General features: G+C 49.2%; 1 protein-coding gene across 4 annotated transcripts; it reads left to right on the top strand.

The window, feature by feature from the left end:
* TFAP2A (transcription factor AP-2 alpha) lies at nucleotides 1–21532 on the top strand. 4 transcript variants are annotated; one of them, XM_028107499.1, is made up of 8 exons: nucleotides 4420–4464; nucleotides 7885–7911; nucleotides 9161–9595; nucleotides 12705–12756; nucleotides 14838–15069; nucleotides 16976–17094; nucleotides 19063–19204; nucleotides 21244–21532. In XM_028107499.1, the coding sequence occupies exons 1-8, from the start codon at nucleotides 4420–4422 to the stop codon at nucleotides 21530–21532; spliced, it is 1341 nt and encodes a 446-aa protein (XP_027963300.1). The 4 variants fall into 4 exon arrangements, with proteins under 4 accessions (XP_027963303.1, XP_027963302.1, XP_027963300.1 ...); XM_028107502.1 differs by lacking the exons at nucleotides 4420–4464; nucleotides 7885–7911 and adding an exon at nucleotides 1–33; XM_028107501.1 differs by lacking the exon at nucleotides 7885–7911 and having other exon boundaries at nucleotides 4414–4464.
* Nucleotides 21533–24743: the final 3211 nt, after the last annotated feature.

Genomic DNA, 24743 nt, shown 5'->3' with positions numbered 1-24743 from the left:
ATGTCCATACTTGCCAAAATGGGGGACTGGCAGGTACGGGGGTTTGCCTTGGCTGGGGCTGAAGTGGGCGGGGGTGGAGCGGGGGAGGGGGCCGGGGGGGGGTAGGCGGAGAGGAAGAGCCTTGGCCCAGGGCAGGAGAGTCGTAAGTGAGGCGCGCCTGGCAGCGCCCAGGAGTGTTCCCAGGAGAGAAAGGGCAGAAAAAACACGCGCTGCCGGCGGGCCCGGAGCTGAGGAAAGTCCGGCGCACGCTCCACAGGTGGCCCCGGGGGTCACTTGCGGTTTGCGCTGCGGCCTTTCACGCCCCCCTCCCCCGTAGAAACAAGGGTGGATGACTAATTCGGGAGGGGGAAGGGCGCGGGGCGGGGGTTGCAGCGCGTGGTAAGGAAGGTTCACTACTCCGTACGCCTCCGTTCTTGCCCTAGAGACCCCAGGACTACGCATGAGGTGGGGTTCTGGTGCACCTGTCTCTCTTTCTGTCTCCAAGTTTGGGGGACCTAGTGGGTGTGGAGAATGGAAAGGGGTCCGGATGGACGGGTCGCGCCCGCGAGAATGTTCTTTGGGGAAATACTTAAAAGAGTTTGCACAGAGTTTAGCCTCTCTCTCGGTCCGAGTCGTGAAGCCAGTTTTCGCCGCTTGGGCTATAGATTGGGGTGACTGGATGAGGGGTGAATGGTGGGTGATAAGGCAGGTCCAAGATTTGCCGAAACCGACGTCTGCCGAACTCGGCCCGGCTAGGCCTCGGGTACCACAAGGCCAACCGGGCCCTTGATCCTGACTCCCTTGAGTCCTGACCCCACCCCGGCCACAGGAGCATTCTTCCGGCTCTCTCCTAACTTCCAGAGATTTCCCCTATGGAAACCAGGGCAGCTCCCGCCAGGCTGGTGAGGGTAGAACCTCTCCTCTGTCGCCGACTTCCTAATGGGAACCGCGGGACCCTCTTCCCCCCACCCCCCACCCCCTGGCATAGGGAGGCCTGGTTAGGGCGAGATTCTGTGTGCCTAAAAGCCTTCAGGGCAATTTGAACCAAACGCAGGGAACTTCCCACAGAGAAGTCAAGGCTCTGCCGTTTCTGGGACGAGTTCTTTTTCGTGTTTCAGATTTGTGCCATTAGGAATAAAGTTCAGAGAAGTCCTGTCTTTACTACATTCTTGGAGTTGGGGAAAGGAAACTGTCTTGCAATTTTTATTTCTCTCCTTGTATTTATTATTTTTGTTAACCCTGAACTCTTTTATACCTCTCCTCCCAATTAAACCTCCCTAAAATGCAATTTCATTCCCAAAGTTAGACTAACTTTGTTGTTTAAGGATGCAAATCCCACACCAAACATAAATGTTGGGAATCCCCACTTTCCCCCCCTTGCCGCAGTGCGCCTCAGGGCCCTTGTTCCTTCTCTTCTCTGGAGGGTGTAGACTGGGGGAGGTCTTTAGCTGAGGTCTTTGCAGTTTTCTCCACAAGCCGAGTGGACCTCTCAGCCGAGCTCCCCGGGTCTGAGAAGGTACCAGTAGTGCAGGGTCAGCCTGCGTCTGAGCTTCTAAAGGGCCTACGGTTGGGTCGCAGTGAGAATATGGCCCAAAGGGGAAAGGAGTGAACCCTGGGCCTGGCTCCTGCGGGCTCACAGTTTGGCAAGTGGTGGGAAGCCTGCCTCTCGGGTGCGGCACGTAGATTTGGGGCCTGGAGGGGCTGGATCCTTCAGGCTTGGCCTGTTGGGCCCTCGGGTCCCACTGAGTGGTGACAACCAGAGAAAATAGTCATTCAGGCCCCTTGCTGTCTCTTTGTTTCTCTCGGTGTCTCTGTCTCACACTGATACTCATTTTTCCCTCCAATGGCCTCTCCACACCCCCACTTCAGGCCTGGACCCCCGACCTGTAGCCCCAGGCCTGGCGCTACTGTCCCGGGGTGCTGGTGGGGATGGAGCATTGACATGCAATGAAGAGACTTGTCGTGGTAATGACGTTCCCACAAACGCCGCTCGGCTGGCTCCAGGGTCTACTGGGGCGCTCGCCTGGGCCTTTCTTCATCACCCAGAACTCCGACGGTGGCGCAGAGTTCGCAGGCGGCAATCTGCACCTCAAAGGCACCCTCGGCGGGAATACAACAACAGTTTAGCAGCCCTGGCGGGTGTGGAGCCACAAATCTGCAGGGCATGGGTCAGCAAGGGGGTGGGTGGGGGGGTGGAGAAGATGAAGGGCCTTGAATGCCTTCCCCAGCCCACAAACTGAAAGAAAGCGAAACTTGAAGTTCCCTTAAGCACAGTGTGGCGACGTCTGAGGGTGTAAAAATCCCATGCTCCCAGGCCTAGGATTTGGCCTACAGATCAGGCTCTGCAGCTGTGGCCACTTGCTGGGAAGGTGTAAATGCTCGAGGCGGCCCATCTCCCGACTTGAAGACACTGCGTTGGGCAGCGGGCCCAGGGGCAGCCCCTCAGGTGCTTGGTGCGAGTGCTGGAAGTTGACCATTTTCTGGGTGGAGCATGGCTCCTAACCGCGGGCTGTGTTTAGCCAGAGAACTGTGCTAGTGTTCAGGTGAGGAAAAGGAGTGTAAGGCAGTGCCCAGGGGAGGGTGTCCCTCATGCTCTGAATCCCCCTTCCATCTCGAGTCTTTTTCCTAAGTTTTGGGAGGGCCTCTGGACTACTCTGCCTGGCTTGGGGCATTTGCTGCAGTCATCCGGAAGGAGAATTGCTCTTCTGCAGTTGGGGGAGGGGGAGGAGGTGGTCCTCCCTCCTCTTGCCTTCCTTCCACCTGTTAAGAAATGCTCGGATTTGCAAGTGCCTTTACCCCTCTGCAAGGACACACCATGGAGACCTGGGAGGCCTGGAGATTTGCAAGAAACAGGCCTAGATGGAACCAGAAGTCGTTCCTAGAGCAACTCTGAGGCCGACCTACTGTTGGTGAGTTTGCAGTATTCAAGAGGGAGAAAGACACACAAAAACTTTTTTATGGAGGACAAATGAGAAGCTCAGCCAGAGAAATTAATTACTCTGTATTTTGAAGGATTACGTCAGGTCTTTCTTTTTAATTTCTTCTTCAAAACAATTCACTAAAACAGAAGAAAAAAATATTTAACGTCCCGGTGAGGTGAGCAGGTCCCTGTATGGAGCGGGAAAGCCTGGACTGGCCAACCTGGACTAGGGGGTGGCCCCCAGGCCTCCGGGTTCTGCGGCAGCCGGGCCCTGCGCCGCCAGCGCGCCCGCTTTAGTAACATCACCAAATCATGAAGGAACTCTCCCTGCTTTAATTAAAAAGGGTGATCTTGGGAAAACTGGAGCAGATTAGCACAGCGAAGAGTTGGTTCCCAGCGATTTATTTTGATGCATGCATGACACGGAGCACACATGTCGGTGTTTCCGCACAACTCCAGGAGCGACTGTGAGTCTCCGTAAGGAGTTCTGTTATTTTGTCCACATCGCACCTAGGAAACCCTTAGCCCCAACACCACGTTGAATTATCAGTCAGCCCTAGCTTCATACAAATGAGAGGAAAATCATTTAACCCCTGGAGCTGTCAACTAACCTCTTCAGGGTACAATTTTTATTTTACACGCGGCAATTAAAGGATCGCAAACCCCAGCCGAGCGACTGGAGCCGTTTGGCAAAATCTTCAACCTGGGGGTGGGGGGGGCGGTAGGGGGGTGGGAAGCGCAAAGCCAATAAAACTCCCAAGGCGCTGCGGCCCGAGGTGGTGGCTGCCGCGAGCGGAGGCGATCTCTTGTTGGGCAAAAATCCTGGAGTGACTTTGCCGGTCTTGGTTTGATGATTATATTTAATTGCGAAAGGGATAATAATTTCTAATAAAATTGGACGGGGCCGCAAGGACAGCGCGGTTAGCGTTGGCAGGGATGAGGGAGAGGTGCTGAAAGCCGGGCCCCAGGCGCAGCCGCTTGGACCCTGCACGGTGCCGGGTTTTTGCGGAGGGCATCTCCCTCGAGGAGGAGACGGAGGGGAACAGGAGAGGGGTGGAATGGCGCGGCGGGGGGCCTGGGGGTGGCTGGGGCCGGGGCGCGCAGCTGGTCTCAGGGGAGATTTGGTCGGCTCACGGGCAGGCATGCTCTCTAGGAGCAAGTTCGCGGCTCGGAGAGGCCTTTATACCTGGGTCGGAGCGGCCGGCCGCGGATTGCGGTGCTGGCGAGCAATTGGACTATTGTTGATATGCTAATGAGGCGATTAGGCTGTTGGTAAAGAGCTGGAAAAGGGAAAAGTTTCTACCATTAGAGGGAGATCTCCGAGCGCACACGGGAGCTCGTTCGCTTCTCGCCTCCTCCTCCTCACCCTCCTCCTCCTCCTCGCCCTCCTCCTCCTCCTCCTCCTCCTCCTCCTCCTGCGCTCACCGCCGGCAGCCGACACTTTGCGCTTACCCAGAGAGTAGCTCCACTTGGGTGCGAGGCGGAGAAGGGGGCAAATCCGTTCACGCCGATCCATGAAAATGCTTTGGAAACTGACGGATAATATCAAGTACGAGGACTGCGAGGTAAGCGCGGCGCTGGTTATCCTTGCGGCCGCCGGCTCCGAGCTCTACCTCCCCGCGCCGCCTCCTCTGCTCGCAGCCAGCTGCGAAATGCGGGTGGGACAAACTTTCCCCGGCTCAGCGCCCGCCTCTCCAATTCTCCCGGAGAACGCAGGGGAGAAGCTGGAGAGGAAGGATGTGGACGCCGTCTTCTTTCATTTCCCTCCTTCGAAGCTGGTGTCCCACTCCCCCCCACCTTTTTTTTTTTTTTTTTTTCTGGCCAGTTTTGGGCTTGCCCAAGAGTGGAGCGAAGAGACGAGCATGGGTCTTTGAAGCAGTTCCTGGCAATTGGGCACGCGTCTGTGCACCCTGCGTGTGTCTCCAGCGAGCTTCTGGGGGCTGAGTCACCAGGAAGAGAAAGGAAAGAGCCCATTTCCCTCCTTATACTTCCTCTCCGATCTTTAAAATTCCTTATTTTATTTATTCATTTTTTTCCTTCCTTCCTATCTTCCCTCTCCCCCTTTCTAAAAAGGAAGGGTCTTTTCTGTTTGGAGAAGGAGCCTGCACACTTCGCTCTGAGCTGTGTTGCACCTCCCAGTTATTGGGTTCAGTCTGGAAGCACCCCTCTCCCAAATTGCTGCGGGGCTCGCTCCAGGTATCTATGTTTTTGAGAAAGTTCTAAGCAGCTTCTCCCTCTGAAGGATACTCTGAGAGCATCCCCGGGGTGGAGGTGGGAGGGCTGCCACCGCGTGGAGCCGCCTAGTCGCCGGGTCCTCAAGGTTCGGCCCCTGCAGCGGCCCGGCAGTCGGCTGCGTGACCGTGGGAATCCTGGCGGGGCTGCACACGACCTCGGGTGCGCGGAGCCCGCGGCGCTGGAAGAGCGCGCCTCTTTGGAGCCCATTTTAAAAACCCAGGGTCTCCGGAGCCCGGCTTCTCGGGGCAGCCGGCGAAGCTCCGGCACCACTGACCCGCCCGCGGGAGGCGCTGGGAGCCGGCCTGGCTGCCGCGGCCCCGAACTCCTTCACAACCCCGGCTGAAATAAGCGGAGGAGTCACAGGAGGGGGAGGGGGCCCGCGGCCGATTACCTAAATAGGTGGTAATCCCGGCTTTTGCTATTTTTTCTTTTCTGTCCTTTTCTTTCTCTTTGGCATTTGGAGCTGGAAATGTTTGGAGCAGAGGTCTGCGCGGGCGCAGCTGCGTGGGTCTTGTCTTCACTTGAAATCAGAACCCGGGTTTGTGTGAACGATGTGTCACCGGTTCCCTTCCCCCCTCTCCTCTCCGTCGACTATTTTAAATCTTTCTCTTTTCCCGGGCTCTTTCTTTTCGCCCTCCCCTCACCCCATGGGGCACGGGTGACATCCCACGGGGACGGCGCTTCTCTCGGGGCTCCTGCTGTGAACGGTGCGGGGCGCAGAGACCCCAGGGCACACCAGCCGCTTTGTTTTCAGGCCCGTGGCGGGGGGCGGGGGGGGGTTTGCTCTGCTAACTGGTCCGAGTGAGCTCCTCAGTCTCCGAGAGTGAATTATCCCCGCCAAGGCTCTGGCCCGAGGCTCGGGCATTTCACTTTCGCGGAGGCCGAAACCCAGCTCCCGGCGCCAGGCCCTCGGCGGGCGGGGTCCGAACCTCTGTGCGGCGCTGGGCGCCGATGAGACCTGGGTGGGAGGCGAAGAACTTGAGGGACCCTGTGGGGGCGCGTGCGAATGTGTGTGTAAGTGAGGCAAAGAGAGAGAGCGAGCGAGAACAGAGTGCGGGCTGTTTCAACAACTTTGCGGTGGGCGAGCGCCGGAGCAGGGATTTCGGGTTTGCGAGCCGGCCCAGGGCTGTCTAATTATGTCGGGGCTCTGCAGGGACACGCAGGAGGCGAGGTGCCGCTTGTTCTGACAACCCAGCGGGCGGACTGGCAGCGGCGGCAGCCTTGCCGCGCTGGGAGAGAGCGAGCCGTGTCATCCGGGGGGGGGGCGGGGGGGCGTCGGGCGGGAGTGGCCCAGCCAGTCGGACGGGTTTGCGCCGGGAACCGGGAGCTCGTGCCAGCGGCGCCCGAGCTGGGCCGCCTAGCGTCTCTGCGCGCCCCGGACCGCGTCCCGGCTCCCTCTTCCCGAGCCTCTGCCCCGGAGAGCTGAGGGCGGGGCGGCAGCTGCGGCAGAGCGATCGGCCCGGGCTGTCCGAGGGAAGCTCGAGCGGCCGCCGAGGCGAGGGCCGGTGGAGCGGGCGGGCGGGCCGGTCCCGGGCGGGGCGCCGGGCCATGGAGGAGCGGCGCGGCAGCGGGCAGCCGAATCCCGAGTCCCAGGCCCGGCTGCGGAGCGGAGTAGCCCGCGGCCCGAGAGGGCCGGGCAGCACCTCCCGCGCCGAGGGCCCGATGAATGCCCGGACGCGGTCCCCGGCAGCTCCTGCCCGCGACGCGCGGCCCCCACGGTATCCCGAGGTCTGCCCCAGCCTTTTAGGTCTGATTGTCCTCGCTCGCTTCCTCTCCCCCTCCCCCTCCCCCGCGGTCTCCCCCTCCGTGCGCTCCAGCTCGGCCCCCTCCCCCTCCTTCCCTCCCTCCCTCCCTCTCTCACTCCCTCCCTTTTTCCCTCCCTTCCTCCTCTCGGGCTCTCCCTCCTTCCCTCCCTCCCTCCCCTCTCCCCACTCTGGGCTCCTCTCTCTCACCCACACTTTCTTTCTCACACACGCACGCAGACACATTCTCCCTCTCTGCGCTCTCTCCCTCGGTTTCCCTCTCTCCCTCTTTCTCTTTCACTTTTGCATGCCCTGCAACCTTTTAAAATGTTGCCCCTTCCCTGTGATTCGCCAGACGCCGCGCCGCGGCCCCCCGCGCGCTCGCCCGCTCCCTCTCTCGCCCGCTTTTTGTCTCTCGCGCTCCCTCTCCCCACCTCCGATTTGCTACACTGAGGCTCCCGTCAATGGACTGCATTGAGAGCCGGCTCCGGCGCGAGTTGCCTCTCCGCTTCACGCTCGATTTCCAGGCATTCTTCCCTTATTAAGTATTCGTGTAATATTAATAGTCATGAATATCTGCTATTAGGAGGCTCCAGGAACGCTGCCCAGCGCGGTTATTAGAAGCTCAAGCGAAGCCGCCGCTAAGAAAAGAGGGGAGACACGGATTAAGGAACACGCACATACACACAGACACACACACACTTTTTTCTTTTTCCCTTTTTGGGGTTTTTCATTTTTTAAGGAACTTTGAATCATAACCGATCACGGCAGGATAGAGACCGTGGGTTCGACCAGCTGAAGGCGCCGCTCGAATCGGTGGTTCAAGTTCGGATGGACCAGAGCGGGGCTCCAGCGCTCGGGGGAGCGTCTGCGCCGTGACTGGAGTCCTGGGTGGCGCGGGGCTCTCGGCGCCTTTTGTGTGGGGCGCGCTCGGGCGGCGGGGCAGCCGGGCTCTCCAGGCTTGCTTGTTTTTTTCCACCCTGACTCGTTACCCCAGACTCTTCGCAGATGTTAGTTCACAGTTTTTCAGCTATGGTGAGTCCCATCCCCACCCCCATCCCTGTTTCCTTAGGAATTCTCTTCTGGAAACCTGGTGCTGCGGAGCTGCCCGCAACCTCGGGTTTCGCGCCCAGGTTTCCTTCAGGGCACCCCTTTTCCATTTGCATTTCTCTCTTTGCCCCTTTCTCTCGCTTTTTTCATTCTTAAGTCGAACGCATTATCCCCCGCCCCCGCTCGACCTCTCCCGGCGCGCAGACCCACCTCGCCACTACTTCCCCAGGCGTGTTTCTCGCCGCGTTCATCCTTATTTCCTTGCGTCTGCACTTGTTCCCGAGATGTTCTCAACGTTTGATACTTAATCCATCTATAGGAAAAACGCGGCCGGTGTGTCCCCTACCCTCGGGGCCCGGGGCTGAACCTCCGAGGGTTCGCACTCCCTGGAATCAACTCTGTTCGCTTGTTTTGCAAGCGAATTGCAATAGAGGAACATAAAGTCAGGCGTTTCTTCTGCCCTTTGGGGCTGGGGTGCAAGGGGCGGGAGCCTCCGCCCCGGGTACACCTCTCTCTTTTAAACCCAATAAGGCTGAATTTTCCTATTTTAAACCTTGACTTGACGTCCCCCGTCTCCCCATCCGTACCATAAATCGACCCTGTCGAGAAAAGGGCTCCTAACTGAGGAAGCGGAAAAGACAGAACCCCATCCTGCAGTTAAAACCTTCTTTAAGCTGGTAATTTAAAGGTGTGCTTTCCTTACAGCCCCTCTACGAAATGTTTCTATTTAAATAGTCATGAAATGGTAATAGTCTTTGAACGTGTATGATTTTTTTTCCCCTCCAAATAAATGGAACAGGGTAAACAATAACGCAGTGGCAGGCAGGTTCAAATCCCGGGGAAAAAGAAAAGGCCGCTTCTACTGTTTAATATTTAGCAGGAATTTTAATTTTGCTTAAGGGAGGTTTCACGCTGCAGTTTAACGGGCTGTATTCTGGGAGGCCTTTTTCTATCTCCTCCCCCCCCACACACACACACTTTGAAAGAAAAGCCTAAACAGAGCCTCTTATGCCCCCACATTTGCACGATCTAATTCCCTGCGTTTTTGGAAGAGCCCGTTTCACTACTGGGTATTTTCCGAAATGAACAACTTAGAGCTCATTTCTTTCGGCGGCCTGCCGACCGGAATGAGCGGTTTCCCACGCAGTCTTGCCGAGTGGATTTAGAGTGGACAGCTGTAACTCGACGCCTGATTTCTTGTTCTTTCCCCCCTTCTTCTCTCTGTCTCTCTTAGGACCGCCACGACGGCACCAGCAACGGGACGGCGCGGTTGCCCCAGCTGGGCACTGTAGGTCAATCTCCCTACACGAGCGCCCCGCCGCTGTCCCACACCCCTAATGCCGACTTCCAGCCCCCCTACTTCCCCCCGCCCTACCAGCCTATCTACCCCCAGTCGCAAGATCCTTACTCCCACGTCAACGACCCCTACAGCCTGAACCCCCTGCACGCTCAGCCGCAGCCGCAGCACCCGGGCTGGCCGGGCCAGAGGCAGAGCCAGGAGTCTGGGCTCCTGCACACGCACCGGGGGCTGCCCCACCAGCTTTCGGGCCTGGATCCTCGCAGGGACTACCGGCGGCACGAAGACCTCCTGCACGGCCCACACGGGCTTAGCTCAGGACTCGGAGACCTCCCGATCCACTCCTTACCTCACGCCATCGAGGACGTCCCGGTAAGAGGACGCGCGGGCGGCGCGAGGGAGAACGCAGCCCCGGCTCACCCACCCCCAGAGAAGATAATCGGGACACACAGCCTGTGGGCCCGGGGTTTCCCTCAATGGCATTTACTTTTTCAAAATTTCATTTTATTTTTTGGGCGGACACTTGGAGAACCCACATAAACGACCGAATTAAAAAATTAAAAAGTAGTTGAGAGTTATAGCCCTAGAACAATGGTTCCTGGAGCTCCTTCAAACAATGCCTGCATTACCATTTCCACCGACACAGAAATAAATCAGACGAATGTCACCATTAACAATATCTGCCCCTCTCCACGACAGTAAACTGTTTCGATTGGGAGAAGATCTAATTCCACCGCTGAGTCTGGCGTGGGGGATTGCTCCCTGTCCTGAAAAGATGTTAAATTCAACCAAAAGAGCTCATTAAATACCCTAGCAGTTTAAAATAAAGCGTGAACGACATACTAAAAAAATTTTTTTTACCGGATTTCATAAGCACTAGTGATATCTAAAAGTTATGTGTGTAGCCTACCCTGATTAAAGAATAGTAAGTAGCAAATCGGAGCAGAGGGACATTAAAATGCAGCCTCCTTCTCCTCCTAGGGGTGCTAAGTGCTGACCTCATAAATCATTAGCTGGGTTCCCAACTCCTATCAGAACCTGCTACACCCCATATTAAATTAAATGTTTTGAGACTATTGGGCAATACATTATTTGAGTTCTAATCCAGTTATCAATAAATGCAGTTTAAAACGATTTCTGAATAAGCATGGTATTAGCACATTTACTGTTTACAGTGTAAACCAGGCTATTGATAATTTGAAAATACTTTCTGAAATTAAATTTAAACCAGCATCTCTGTTTCAATTCTACGTATTTATGGTTTCCTCACAACCCTCCTGAAATGGAATTAGAATGAGCCAATAATTTTATTAAAGCTGTAAAGGCTCTGTTAATGCTGCTTTTCTTTAGAGAGGAAATGTATCTGGATGTGATTTTTACTAAAATGCTATTTCAAATTAGTGCATCAAATATTGCAGCAATATGTCCGTTGACAGTTTAATGATTACTGCATTAGATTGCAAAGAAAATGGTCAGATGAACTTACCTGCTTGCTTGGTGAATTTAAAACATTATTTAAGTTACATAGGAAAATAGAAAACTTATTACAGCTCTCATTTGGCCCAGTTAATCACTGAAATTTGTTGGTTATGTTTAGCAGCCTTGCATGGAAAGCAGGAAAAGTAGGCACTTAATCCATTGTGGGGTTTAGTAAGCATTGTGTGTGTGTCTGTGTTCATAAATGTTTTTGGAAACATACTAAACAGTGCATTTCTTGGGAAGTAAAGTAAGGGGAGCAATAGTTGAGAAAATGCAAATTAAAAACCAAACCTGGAAGTTGTGATCATTTCAGTTCCCCTTCCCAAAGAGTCTCTGAATCCTTTTTCTAGCCCGCTCTTTGGACATATTTGAATTGCAAAATGCACTGCAGCCTTTTGGAATTACCATGAATTAGAATTGCTCTACTTTGCAAAAATTCCAAAGTGGCTGGTGTGAATTCTTAACACCTGTATAGTCACTTTTTGTGGTGAAATTAGTAGGAGAAATTAACCAAAAGATCAAATAAAAACAAGGAAACCCAGTTGCTGCTCTTCCCCACCTTCCCCCACCTATTAAGAAAAAAATTCTTTCAAAGGAATTTGGGTCAGGAAAAGGGTTGTTTTCAATTTTCCCATTGCTGCAACAGTTAACCTTTAATAAGAATGACTGCTAAATATTTAAGAAAATCAAATTGATGGTGAAAATTATTTAATCATTAATATCTCAGTGGGGTTTTAAACTTAACAGTCTTCCCTGTATGGACAAGGTCTAGAAATAACACAAATAAAAGTATTATGCCACACTACATTTACTTTATGGGTTTAGGGTGCATGCATAAAGGGATCATATTTCCCCATATAGTTAAAACACAAGAACTGCAGCAGTAGTCATTTCTGAACATTTCTCAATTTAATTATACTTAAATCCAGAAGCACTTTAGGCAAGTTACAAATGAGAGCATTGAGTATAATAAAACCTGTAATAAAGCAACTTAGTACCATCCACCCGGAATCATTGCGATCAGGCACAATTAACAGGAGCATAAATCCAAGACAGAATGGAAAATGTTCGAATCAGTATTATTGTTGGACAAAGACTAGAGAAGGAAGTAATAGTTTTTTAAATGGTAATGCCTGTGTTTGGTAACGATTGCGAAATCTTCTATCTCAGCAGCCCTGGTGCTAATTTGTAAACACAGCCAGACATTATATTGCCTGTCAGTTTCTGCATTAGAAAACATGATTTCATTTTACTTTCTAATCACGTTTTGACTCTAGCACACACGTATACCCATCCATCTGTAAAAAAAAAGAGAGAGAGAGAGAGAGAGAGAGAGGAGAAAAACAAAAACCCACACCAACAAATCCACTGCTGGACAACAGGAAAAAAAAATACCCTCAGAGGTTTTTTTTTTTTTTTAATCGTTTTCATATTCCTTTCTGATACCCAGTTTAGGCAGTAATCATCTTTAAAAATGATTTTTAGTTTTCCCTAAGTGAAGGTGTGTATACGCCTTTGCTTTTTATCACATTACCTAAAACGTTTACAACACTCCCCTCTTACTCCCGCCTCTTGTCATTTCTATTGTGTTTCCCTGGCTTTTGCTGCCTGAACACTGGAAACGCTGAAGTCCGAAGCCGCTGAGGCGCCAAACTAAAGCTAGGTGCATTTTTAAAGGTTGAACTGACTTTGTGAGAAAGATTAGGTGCTCCAAAACTTGGTTTAATTTGCAAAGAAAGTTTTATTCCCCACCCCCACCTCCTTCAAACATGGATTATTTGCTGGGGGAGGAGAAATTGGCCGTGGGTGTGCAGTGAAACCTCTTGAGTTCCAAAGCCTCAAATTCCAATAAGCCAAGATGAGATGTTTATATATAAATGTCACTATATGGGAGGAGGAAATTTTGATTCTATACCTTCCCCCTCCCCCCATCTTGCACAGAATATTCATTTCCTTTTGTTTTGATTATACACTTATATCCATGTGTATCCTTTTGTTGCAGCATGTAGAAGACCCGGGTATTAACATCCCAGATCAAACTGTAATTAAGAAAGGTAAGCCATTTCCTTCTACATTCCAGGCATGTCCTTACAGGCATAGTGCTATTTAAAAGAACTCGCAGAGCTGTATTTATTTTTTTCAAATAGGATTTCCTAAAGGCTCAGAATTAGCAAATAGATGGCATAGAACAGCAATGCTTAAATGATCGGCTTTCAGTATGTTAGTAATGGCAACAGGCTAGCTTTGGTCATGATTTGACCATTTAATTTAGTTTAATGATATCTAGACAAACACATGAAATGTGTAATAGTTGAACTGATTTGGAAGTGGCATTTCAATTTTGAAATGGTTTAATAGTTTAGTTAATCCATTGTGTGAGTGGCCATGAGTGTTAAGAAGTGTATAATGCTAAAATAGTGCAAACAATTCAACATTAATATAAAAGCAATTGTGTCTTTTGTTAACACTCCTTAGCAGAGGAAGAAAAAAACTTTCATGTTCTTCAGTTTAATTTCTCATTAGCTGTTTAAGGGTTTTTAAACTTTGTGAATTAGGTTAACAAAAATTTGGCTTTTGGTTAAAATTAGCATCTTGAAGATGTCAGGATTATTAGCATAATTGTTCAGAGCAGAAATTGTTTTTGAAAAGTGTCAAGTGATTTGGATGGATTTGTAATTTGTATTGTGTTTAGTGAGTAGAAATAAAGTTCACTGGATTAAATGCTATTCATAGCAGCTTTTTTTGTTGTTGTTATGGTAGCAATGTTACATTACAGGAATCTAGGCACCACCAGAGGACGATGCTATATAAAACTGTTCTCATTTCTAACCCCAATCAGTATATTGTTAGCTAGTTTAAAGTTTCATTTTTGCATCTGTGAAGTCTTTGTCACGTCAAATTAGATGTGCAAGGGATAAATCTTAAGAGATGCTCTTTCCAAGTCGACATGATAATTGGCTCTTTTATTAGTAATCTCTCAAGAGTTCGTTTAACTCCTATTGTCTCTATTAGCCTCCCCAGAGCTATTAATGTCACAAGTGATCTATCCAAAACCTAGAGCCCCCCACCTCCCCATACGTCTAGAATATCCCCATTAAGGAGGGAGGAGTACTGAGTAGAATGTATGCATATTATTATATATGTCTCCTTGTGGAATTTTAAAATACAAATGCATACAGTACTTAAATGGTTGTGAATGCATCTGAATTATATTGATGTTGAGAAATGTAACATGGTAGTACACTTTTTCCTGGCCCTGAATTTTTTTCTAACTATGGTGGGGCCGACAATGAAGAGCTTATGATTTTAACTAGTAAGACTATATCCTCTCCCCTTGCCAATGAAGACACTTAAGCAGACAAGGATATTAACTATTTGCTCAACAAAAGGGCATATTGCTAGTGTATATGGTAGGCCTGTTTATCCTCTTTTTTCTCCCTGTTCAAAATGGGGCCGTGGAATGGATTTCCAAAACTCGGGTCCTTTTCAAAACTAAACGTAGGAAAGGGCCTATTTATCAAAAGGATGGGGCACGTGTGGTATGTGACAAGAGAATCCACCACCTCCCAGGTTGGTGCCTTAACTGAAATGTTCACTTACAGGCCACTTCAGCCATCTAAACTCTCTGCTGATCTTTATTACAGGTCTTGGGGACAATTTCTCCCCAACACTGAACCCCCCACCCCACAGAACCTCCGAGGCACACATAGCTTGCTCTCGGTGTGCAAACGTAATCCCCTCCCCTGCACCCTATACCGGTACTCCAGCATCTCTCCTCGGATGAGAGCCCAGAGCGTCACAATTTCACCACCATCTCTAGACAGCACCCTGAGGGCTAGAAGGGAAGGGTCCAGGCAGAAGCACAGGCCTGGCTGGTGGGGCGAGGTGGGGGCGCCTCCCGCCCGCCGGGAGGTGCGCCGAGGGGCTGAGGCTCGATCCCCAGGACGGCTCGATCCCCAGGACGGGAATACTGCAGGGAGTAGGGCAGAAGGTGGGGTAAAGGAGCCACAGGATTTTTCATGGCTGGAAGGAAAGTGGAGGTTGCGGCGCAAGCCGGGGCGAGGGCCGGGGTCCGGCAGGACTTGGGAGGCACCACCCCGACACCCACACGCAGCTTCTCCGTCTGTCTCCGCAGGCCCCGTGTCCCTGTCCAAGTCCAACAGCAACGCCGTCTCCGCCATCCCCATAAACAAGGACAACCTCTTCGGCGGCGTCGTGAACCCCAACGAAGTCTTCTGTTCAGTTCCGGGTCGTCTCTCGCTTCTCAGCTCCACCTCGAAGTACAAGGTCACGGTGGCGGAAGTACAGAGGCGCCTCTCACCGCCTGAGTGTCTCAACGCTTCGCTGCTGGGCGGAGTGCTGCGGAGGTGAGGCCCGGCGCCGCCCTGCCCGCCCCGCCCCGCGGCCCGGGGAAACACTGCGCCTGCGCCTGGGCGGCGACGCAAACGGGCCTCGCGCCACGGCCCTCCCTTCGCGGGAAAAGAAAGGGGCGGGGAGAAGGTCGTAAAACCGGGTGGGTGGGAGCTGGGGGCGGGATGAGGCGGCGCGCGCCTGCGCTCTCCGTAGCTTTCCCGCGCGCTCGCCGTTCTGGCGCGCGCTCGGGTCTGCGGCCGCAGCGCGCTCCCCGGGCCCTCCGCCCCCAACCCAACTCCCCGCGCGCACGCGCAGCTCACTGCACCGCCGGTTCAGTGCCGGCCGCTGCAGCGGCGGGGCGCCGTGCAGCCGCCTTTTCCCTCCTCGCGTACACCTTGCAAGCCCTGGAAAACTTCTCTCAGGCGCCTTACTTTGCCTTACCTCCGTGTAGGGTCTCCGACGGTAACCCACCGTCCCTTGAATAGGGTTTTAAGTAGAAGACGTTGGCTTTCTCTTGAGTCTGCAGCCCTCCCCCCACCTCCTCGTCCCCGTCACCTCTGGCCAGACGGCGACTCCCTGTGCCTAAGGCGCTCGCATTAGTGGTCCCTAGGTACTGCTGCCGTGATGTGCTCCAGGCAGCACGCAAGACACGTGTACGTGCATTATGTGTAGTCGTTACCCAGGGGTGCATGTTACATACGTGGCCAGGGATACACGTCTCAGCCCTGTGAGGTCGGAAGGTTTCATTTCGTAGATAAGATTTGATAAGGGCCTGCAAGGTGAAGCACCTTCCCTCAGGGCAGGTTTCTCCCTCCCTTGGGCTTCGTCCTCCTAGGGTTCCACCCAACTTTGTGAGTGGTGGGTGTTGGGTTGAACTTTCCCAGATGATCTTTTCTTTTTCCTTCTTTTTTTTTTTAAATAAGAAAGACCAAGAACTTCACTGTTTCGACGTTTATTCATTTATGCATCTATGGAGCCATAGTCCCGCTCTGATGGGCATATCCCACACAAAGCGTATAAAACCATTTTTGGAAGGTTTTAAACATCAGCTTTTCCAATCTTTTCTTCCTCCTTCACAGTCATTTTGCTTCCCTTTGTAATCTTTCTCTGACACAGATCTGAATCCACCCTCTGCTTTTTCCTCCCCTTCCCCCATCCCCAATATTGGATACTGTTTACCTAGGGGAGTATAATCTAATCCACACAATTAAAGAGCACTTGAGTAGGGAATAAAATCTGAAATTAATTAATTTGCTGTTTTATTTAAACAATTTATCTTAACCACTTTCTGATTATGGGAGTCTATTTAGACATCTATTTAGAACCACATCCACTGTCTCTGAAATCAGTGAAATTTTTAAAGGCTGATATCCGCTTTTGACATTTCTAGTTAGGCTAGTGACATGGCATGTAAACAGTTGGTAAAATGAATTTCCCATTGGGGCTAAAGCCAGAGCAAGAAACGTGAGAGTGATGATAACTTTGGTTACTCTGAACAACCTAACAGCGGTTCTTGCAAAGACAATTTAAAGACCCCATTGGGATTTGTGTGATTGTAACAACAGGGAAAATACACAGTAATCAGTTGAACTCAAAAATACCTCAAACCCTAGAGATGAGAACTGTGTTTGTTTGTTTGTTTGTGGTTCTTCTTTAGAGAGTTGGGCAATCAAAACCTTCCAACCTGCCACCTTGGCTGCAAGAATAACTGAACACAGGGGGTGCTTTACAGTTTAGCATTTGTCTCCTATGATCTTTCTGTACCATTCCTTCCTAGGTTTCCCTCCCTTAAGTATCTCGGGGCCATGATCCTTACTTTTTTTAAAAGCACACGTTAGGAAGTTGTCAGAGTGACTGTAACGTGACTCAGAGCAACCCAGTGTTTTCTAAATCCCTTTCTTGCATCTATTTGTGAAACAGGGCGAAGTCTAAAAATGGAGGAAGATCTTTAAGAGAAAAACTGGACAAAATAGGATTAAATCTGCCAGCAGGGAGACGTAAAGCTGCCAACGTCACCCTCCTCACGTCACTAGTGGAGGGTAAGCGAGTCCACTTGCTAACAAGAAGGGAACTGTCTTCTGGGAAAATGGATAATACTCAGTGGCCAGATGTTTGGTTGTATTTTGTGTCAATTGGGCAGTTTTGGGTTTTGTTTTGTTTTGTTTTGTTCCCAGAGAATATAGCTGGAAGGGAACAGAATCCTGGCATGTCAAAAAACTATTTGTACTTTTTCCTGTCCTCCTTTCTTCTTCCCCTTTGCCACAAAATTCCACTTCCCTAAGCCCAATTCAGTCCAAAACAGAGTGAAAATTTAAGAACTGCATATTCTCCAAGTTCCTGTCTCCTCCACAGAGCTCAGCAGTAAATTACGTAAGCTATTCTGACATCTGCGTTTGAGAAATGCGTGACCATTACTTCCTGAATTAATTTGGGAATCTTTGACCTGCATCCTGATTTAAGACCGTCCTGAAAGCTCAGGGTTATATGCCCTTTTAGGTTTTTTTTTTTTTTTTCCCCAAACATATGCTCCCTTATCTCTTATTTAATTGTGCTTCTGTAGTGGAGGGGAAGAAAAGTGAACAATTTTAGATTTTGAATTGTTGGGCTCGGAAAGAGAAAAGACATATAAGCATTGCAGAAAGTTTCTCATGGCAGTTTTTACACACACACACACACACACACACACACACACACACACACACACACACACACAAAGCTTCCAACCCCTTCAAAACAAAAGCTACCCCTGTTCTCACTCCATGCTCTAGATACACTGTCATCAGAATCCACTCACATTCCTGCTTCCTCTGGATTCCTGTTAAGTTTTTCTGATACTAAATTGGCTTAAGTTTAGATGTGTTGGAATGAATGTATAAGCTGTCTTTGTGTTTTCCTTTGTGTTGTGTTGGAAATGTCTCATGCCAATAGGAAAAAACAACAACAACACTTGAATGATCAGGTAGATATTAAAACTACCATTTATATTTAAAGAAGGCATTTTGTCTTCTTTACACGTTACGTTTGAGGAGATACATCACAATGGGATTTGAGTTCCAGCTTTATAAAGAACTAAAAATAAAGTTTAAAACCGTAAACTTGAGGAGGAATCCTAGGAGGCATTTGTGAATGGTGTTAAAGATGATAATATAACTATTAAACAATAAGCAGTTGTTCAGGGCCAGAAACTCTAGTACAGTAGCTTTGCATTAAAAATAACATGAGTACATAGAGAACCCACTATCCATACCCCGAAAGAATTACGCGCCAAGGAAACGGTCGTGGTGGCTTTGGGTGTAGTGTGAGAGTGTGCATGGGCTTGGGGGTTGAGTCCTGTAGCAGGGAGGCAGTTTCTGGAGAACTGTTATTGTTTGTGATCCGCTCCATTTTATGGAAACAAGCTCTGCAGAGAGGGCTTTGATGCTCTAATTGGCGCATGCGTTCTTCCGGAGCTGGAGCTAATGGCAGGAAGCCCTGCAGTAAAAACCAACTGGTTCAGGAAATTAAAACCAAAGATTCGAAAATCAACAACACAGACAGACTCAGTGGAGTGACCCTCAAATCCTCTTGGTTAATCGGTTTGGATGAACAGATAATTATATGCGATCAAGTTAAAATGTAAACCTTTAGTTGTTCCCTTCGCAGAAAAGCTCAACGAGTAATTATGAATATCATTTATGAATGTGTTGATAGGTGTGAGGTTGGAATACAAGGAACATTTTAAAAGAGAAGTTGGGAAAATGTCATCAGGGTGGGGGATGGGACTGGAGGGTGGTGGATGGGATTTACATTTTCAAATCCTCTTGGCCTTCTAGGACAAGTGGCCATTTTTCCTGATAAATTCATCTGCCAGATCCTACAGAGAAGGAAATAAAATGCCTGAAACGAGAAAACAAGTAGTTTGTGTTTTCTTCAACATCTGGGTTAAGAAAATAAGAGTGTTGGGAGGAAAATCTGACCTCAGCTCTTTTCATTCTCTTGCGCTCACCTCCTCTCTCGCGTCCTGCCAGGAGAAGCGGTCCACCTAGCCAGGGACTTTGGGTACGTGTGCGAAACCGAATTTCCTGCCAAAGCAGTAGCTGAATTTCTCAACCGACAACATTCCGATCCCAATGAGCAAGTGACAAGAAAAAACATGCTCCTGGCTACAAAGTAAGGCATTTCCCTACCTCTCCGGGGTCTCGGTGTCTTATTGTCAAGAGAAACAAAAATCAAAATCGTTTCTGGTCGCACTTCTCTCCTGTCTTCGTTTGGTGGTAATCAGCTTTGTTGTTGTAAATAATTGACGTTAACAGCATAGTCTTAGAATCCATACTCTACCTTAAAGGGGAAGTGCAGGTGGGATTCTTGGTGCGGCTCCGTTCTTTATCCTCTCTTTTGCTCCCCCTTCTCAGTTTGGAAAAAAAAAAGAAAGAAATTAGTGTGTATGGGGGTGGAGTATCCTTGGGATTTGATGGAAGCTGAGTGTGGATTGGTGACTATGTTGTTTTAGAAAGACCAGCATCGAGTCTGTAAATGGGTAACAGGCTTGCCTGTATCAGTTTTTGTCTCCTATCAGTATGTTCTCTGAGGGCAAGGATTAAGCAGTGGCCTGCAAAATGTGCAAGTCAGAAGTTTTCCTAGTTTCAGCCTTAATCCTTTATCCCATTTCTTGCCTTCCTTTTGCCTCCCTCCTGCAAAGTCTCACTCTGTCTCTCTGTCTCTGTCTCTGTCTCTCTCTCTCTCTCACACACACACACACACACACACACACAGAGCCCACAAGTTTTAGCCTACAGGCGAGATGTCACATAGGTTTCAAAATGGCCCAAGTTATATTCCCATCAGTGCTTGGGCTGAATAGGCTTCTCCAGGTGGTGTGTGAAAAGAAAATGACTGTTTTGATATGTTTTCTGGAAATTAAAAGGCTTGTTTGGAAGCCCTTAATTATCAAAGTCGATGTCACAGGAGGCCTTGGAACCAGAGGGCAGAGGCTGAGGCCTCAGGCAGGACAGTTTCTGGCCTGGGGACATCAGCTGGCCTTGGAGAGGGCAGCCTGCCAATACTCCCCCATTCTCCCTCCTCCCTACCTGCCTCATACCAACACCCCACCCCCTCTAGGCTACTGCTGCCCCAGGAAGGCCCCAGCTAGGCCTTGCTTCCCAGATTCAGAGACAGCTTCCAGTGTATAGGCCTCCCCTGTCTGTATTTCCAACTTTTCAAGACCCTTTCAGAGATTTCAACTTTTTCTCTTCCCTTAGCTACCTAAGCACACCCATATTCACAATTTCCCTAGAGATTCCCTTCCCCCCCACCTTGGAATGGGAAATTGACAGGGAAGTGTTTATTTCTTCTCAAAAATCAGCCTGAGGGGCGCCTGGGTGGCTGAGGTGGTTAAGCATCCCACTCGGGATTTCAGCTCAGGTCATGATCTCGGGATCTTGAGATCGAGCCCTGCCTCAGGCTGGGGCATGGAGCCTGCTTGAGATTCTCTCTCTCTCTCCCCCTCTGCTCCTCCCCCCAGCACTCTCTCTCACTCTCTCTCTCTGAACTCTCTCTCAATCTCAGTCTGAATTGTCCCCAAGTAACAGATTTTTTGTGCCTTTATTTAAAGGCAAAATAATCCCAGGAAAAGTTTGCCTTTCTATCTGCCTCCAGCCTGATTTGAAGTGAATGGGCAGAGATTTCATCCCACCAACCTTGGTCTCTCTCGAACAGAGCAGGAAGTGGGGCTCTGATATTTTGAACAGGACAACTGGGGTGGCTGCATGCTCTTGGCAGCTCTTGGGGAGATGCTTATGTTTCTGACTCCTCTGTGCCTCTCCTCCTTTGTTTCTCTTCTAAATGTGTGGAATGTTTTTCTGTGTCTGGGGTGTTTGGTGTGAGTGAGAAAGGAGGGGGCTAGCAGTTAGGTGTAGCTGAGGGGTGGGAGGGAGAGAGACATTTGTGAAGGTAGGGAGGGCCATGTTTCAGTGGACATGGAGGGGTGACTGGGTCTTCCAACATGTGGCCACCCCCCAAGTCTGTCTCTGGGGCCTTGGGGCAGGTCAGGGTTCTCTGGATTCCGGTGGAGGTAACTGCAGGGAGAAAGGTTTTCTCTTTGCTGCTGGCGCTGCCCACAGGGGAGCCTCAACTCTCTCTCTCTCTCTCTCTCTCTCTCTCTCCCCGCCTCACCCCTCCCTCTCTCTCTCTCTGCTTCACTTGTGCTGCAGACAGATATGCAAAGAGTTCACTGACCTGCTGGCTCAGGACCGATCTCCCCTGGGGAACTCGCGGCCCAACCCCATCCTGGAGCCTGGCATCCAGAGCTGCTTGACCCACTTCAACCTCATCTCCCACGGCTTCGGCAGCCCAGCGGTGTGCGCCGCCGTCACGGCCCTGCAGAACTATCTCACCGAGGCCCTCAAGGCCATGGACAAAATGTACCTCAGCAACAACCCCAACAGCCACACGGACAACAGCGCCAAAAGCAGTGACAAAGAGGAGAAGCACAGAAAGTGAGGCTGTCCTCCGGCCCTGCCTCTCTGGCCTCACCAGCCCGGGAGCCCACCTACCCAGTCTCCACCCCACCTACCCCCCCCCCCCCCCCCGCGGGCAGGGGACAGCCCTGGGACAGCCCCGGGACCAGCACACCCCCTCTGCTGCTACTGCCGCTTGCTGCTTCCGCCGCCGCCACCTTCGGTCCCCCAGCGTCTGGGGGACTCTCTGCCATCAGTGGGGACAGCCCCCCCACCCCCGCCCCTGCTGACCTGGCCCCCTGCCTCGACGTCCCCCTTCGTCGTCGGCGCCAACTCCCTTTGCCCTCCTGTGGAGCCTAAGAGAACAGAACAGGCCGTGAAGCCAGCAAAGAAAAGTTCTGTCCAAGTTTGTGAACCATTTTTTAAAAAAACAAAAACAAAAAACAAAAAAAACCAACAACAACTCAACAACGACCACCACCACAAAAAAGTTAAAAACGGTTTTTTTCTAAAAAAAAAAAAAAAACCATAAAAAATTTAAAAAAATTATATGAGCTTCATGGGACTGAATCACCACCTTCCCTTACATACTTCAGTTCAGAGTGTAGCCATACTAGAAAAAAAAAAAAAAGAAAAGGAAAATGACGTTTTTATCAGTATTGTGAATAAACTTGAACACAAATACACGAAGTTCCATGTCATGTCTTCAGTTGTAGAAGTTTTTCCTCTTCAAGGTAAAGCGACCAACTTGAACTTTATCTGGCAACACGATTCACAGTTATATAAGGGAATCAGTGTTCACGTCTCTGTATATATTTATTTATGTGTAATTTAATGGGAATTGTAAATATGGTGAGTCTGTTTTAAGCCTCTTTTTTTTTTTATTTATCTGGTGATCTCGTTTACCTCTTGTTTAGTGGGTTTTGAATCTTCCCTATTAGTTCTTCATGTGGTTCATGGTACTTTTTAGAAATTCAAGGTTTGGGGGATTTTTTTTTCCCCCTCTGGGATTCATGAATTTAGCCCTGTTGTAGCATGTTAAAGATGACAATGAAACAGCTGAACGAATAAAAAAAAGTAAAATAAAATTTTATATATAATTAGTATTACATTTAGCTTTTCATTGAACTGAAAGAAAAAACTGATATTGGACCCTGGAAAGATTTTTAAACGAGTGGTTTGATAACCCTTCTATGTATTGTGGGGAGAAAAAAAAAAAGTTTATTTTATTCCACTGTCCTCCCTTGAAAGCATCTTTTGAGCAATAAATGAGTATTGTCTTTAAACCAAGGGTAAGGGATTCCCCCCACACACACACTCTGTCTCTCTCCTTGCTCTCTCTTTTTGTTCAGAGAAGTTCAAATATTTGGGACCACCTGGTATTCTGTATTTTCACTGGCCATTTTGGAAGCAGTTCTAGTTGTATTGTATTGAGTTGTGCTGGCGTAGTCTCCATGCCTGTCAATGTATCATAGTCCTTTGTTGCCCAGATAAATAAATATTTGATACGCTTTATGTCGATTTTTTTTTTTATTCAGTGGCTGTCTTTACCCAGGCGTATTTTTGTTCTTGGCAGTATTTTTTATTCAGTATGGTTACAGTAATTGAGTTTAACTCTCCCTTGGCAATTGCTCCTTGCAATAAGCAGCTGAACCCATTGTTTCCCTCAAGTATAATAAAAACTTACTTTCAACTTGGAGTTCAGAGCAGGGTATCATTTAGATATTCCACTGAGTCTGTATTCAGACAAATGACACAATAAAACCCAATGTATTCTTTTGGATAAAAGATTGTTTGTACTGCTAAAGGAATGACATACTATCTTTTCCTTACTAGAAACATTAATTTTATTATTAAAAATAAAGTTTTATTTTATTTATGTTGATCCTTTAGGTTTTCGTTTGTGTTTTGGAAACCACAATATAAAACCTTCAGAACCAAACGTTAAGGATGACAAGGAAGATGGGGAACAGAACAGAAGACCCTCCCCCTCCCCCTTGCCCCCCCCCCCGCCCCCATAACTACTTTGGAACCTGTCTCAGAGGATAACTGAAATTTGAATTGTTAGTTCATTAGCACAAAGGAAATACCCACTTAAACCTTCACTTGCTAGCTCGGGTTCTCAGTGGCTAAGACTTGTAAATGAGAAAATCTAGCTCTAGTTTTCTGGGAAGAGAAAAGGAATGGTGGCAGAAATGCATGAAGAGAGAAAGAGAGGGTACCTTGTCTCCCATTTATTTTAGTATTTTATTTAGGGATGAGTTCACTACTATGCTGTTCTTAGGATCTCCTGAGGTAGCAGAGGTAAGTGGGAAATTATGTCGATTCCCAGAATCTTTTCTGCTTGCCCTCCCTAAATGTCGACCCATCCTTTTCTATCAGCAAGGGGCTCTTCCTAGGACCTTTCAGAAATCTAAAATGTGCTCTGAGGTGGGGTGGACAGGATGGGGGAGGGCTGAGACTCCTGCTTCTCCAGACCTTTCTTATCTGTCTGCTACAGTAACAGGGCTGTATGCTTAGCTCTTACAGCAGGAAGGACTTCCTGTACATAAAAATGGCGAATTCAGAGCTTTTCTAAAGTCTGATTTGGAAGGACTTTGCTTTGGAAGTGAGGGGGATTTTTAATGGTTTTTAAGAAGAAAATGGGGAGGTAGTTAACTGGAAGGTTTATAGGAAAGGTCATAGAAAAAGTGTCTAGGTATACATACTGGAGGAGATTTAACATTTGTTCATCTGGTTTGACATTCCGAAGGACTAAGGAAGCAAAGCATTAGTGTCCATTTTGCAGCCTTTTGCTTTCTAATCTCCTTATGGAAGGCTGTGTAAAATCAATCTCGACAGACGAACGAGAGTTGGTGGAGTCTAAATTCTATTTTCCAAAGCCAGAGAATTCATAACAATGGAGGGTTTTAAAAAAAAATTTTTTTTTCAAATGGAATGTGTATCCTCAGAAAGCCACGCGGCAATTGTTTTTTAAAGCGGTTATTTATTATTTCCTAGAGAGACTGGTTAACTGTAACGTAGATGTAACAAAATAATGAGGCGAATGAACCCTAACTGTACATACTCTTGACAGAAATGAAATGCACACAGCATCGTAGCAGGTGAAGTGAAGCATTGTCTATCAGGGCTGTTTTTCTTGGCTGCATCTCAGATTGTGTGGGGGATCCTAACCTCAGGCACAATAACATTCATAAACAGCCATACATTGCTGCTCTTTCTCCATCGGCACATAAATACTCATTTTAAAACGA

Source organism: Eumetopias jubatus, unplaced genomic scaffold (assembly GCF_037043125.1).
Source record: "Eumetopias jubatus isolate StellerSeaLion01/CBP00866 unplaced genomic scaffold, mEumJub1_p1.0 scaffold_6, whole genome shotgun sequence".
Classification (NCBI taxonomy): Eukaryota; Metazoa; Chordata; class Mammalia; order Carnivora; family Otariidae; genus Eumetopias; species Eumetopias jubatus.
Note: the sequence above shows the minus strand (reverse complement) of the source record. Positions and strands in the feature narration are given on the sequence as shown.

Coding starts and splice junctions, on each gene's coding strand:
- TFAP2A (XM_088024388.1), top strand. CDS start 6,683: ATGGAGGAGCGGCGCGGCAGCGGGCAGCCGAATCCCGAGTCCCAGGCC. Junction 9,596..12,704: donor ACGCCATCGAGGACGTCCCG/GTAAGAGGACGC, acceptor CTTTTGTTGCAG/CATGTAGAAGACCCGGGTAT. Junction 12,757..14,837: donor TCAAACTGTAATTAAGAAAG/GTAAGCCATTTC, acceptor CTGTCTCCGCAG/GCCCCGTGTCCCTGTCCAAG.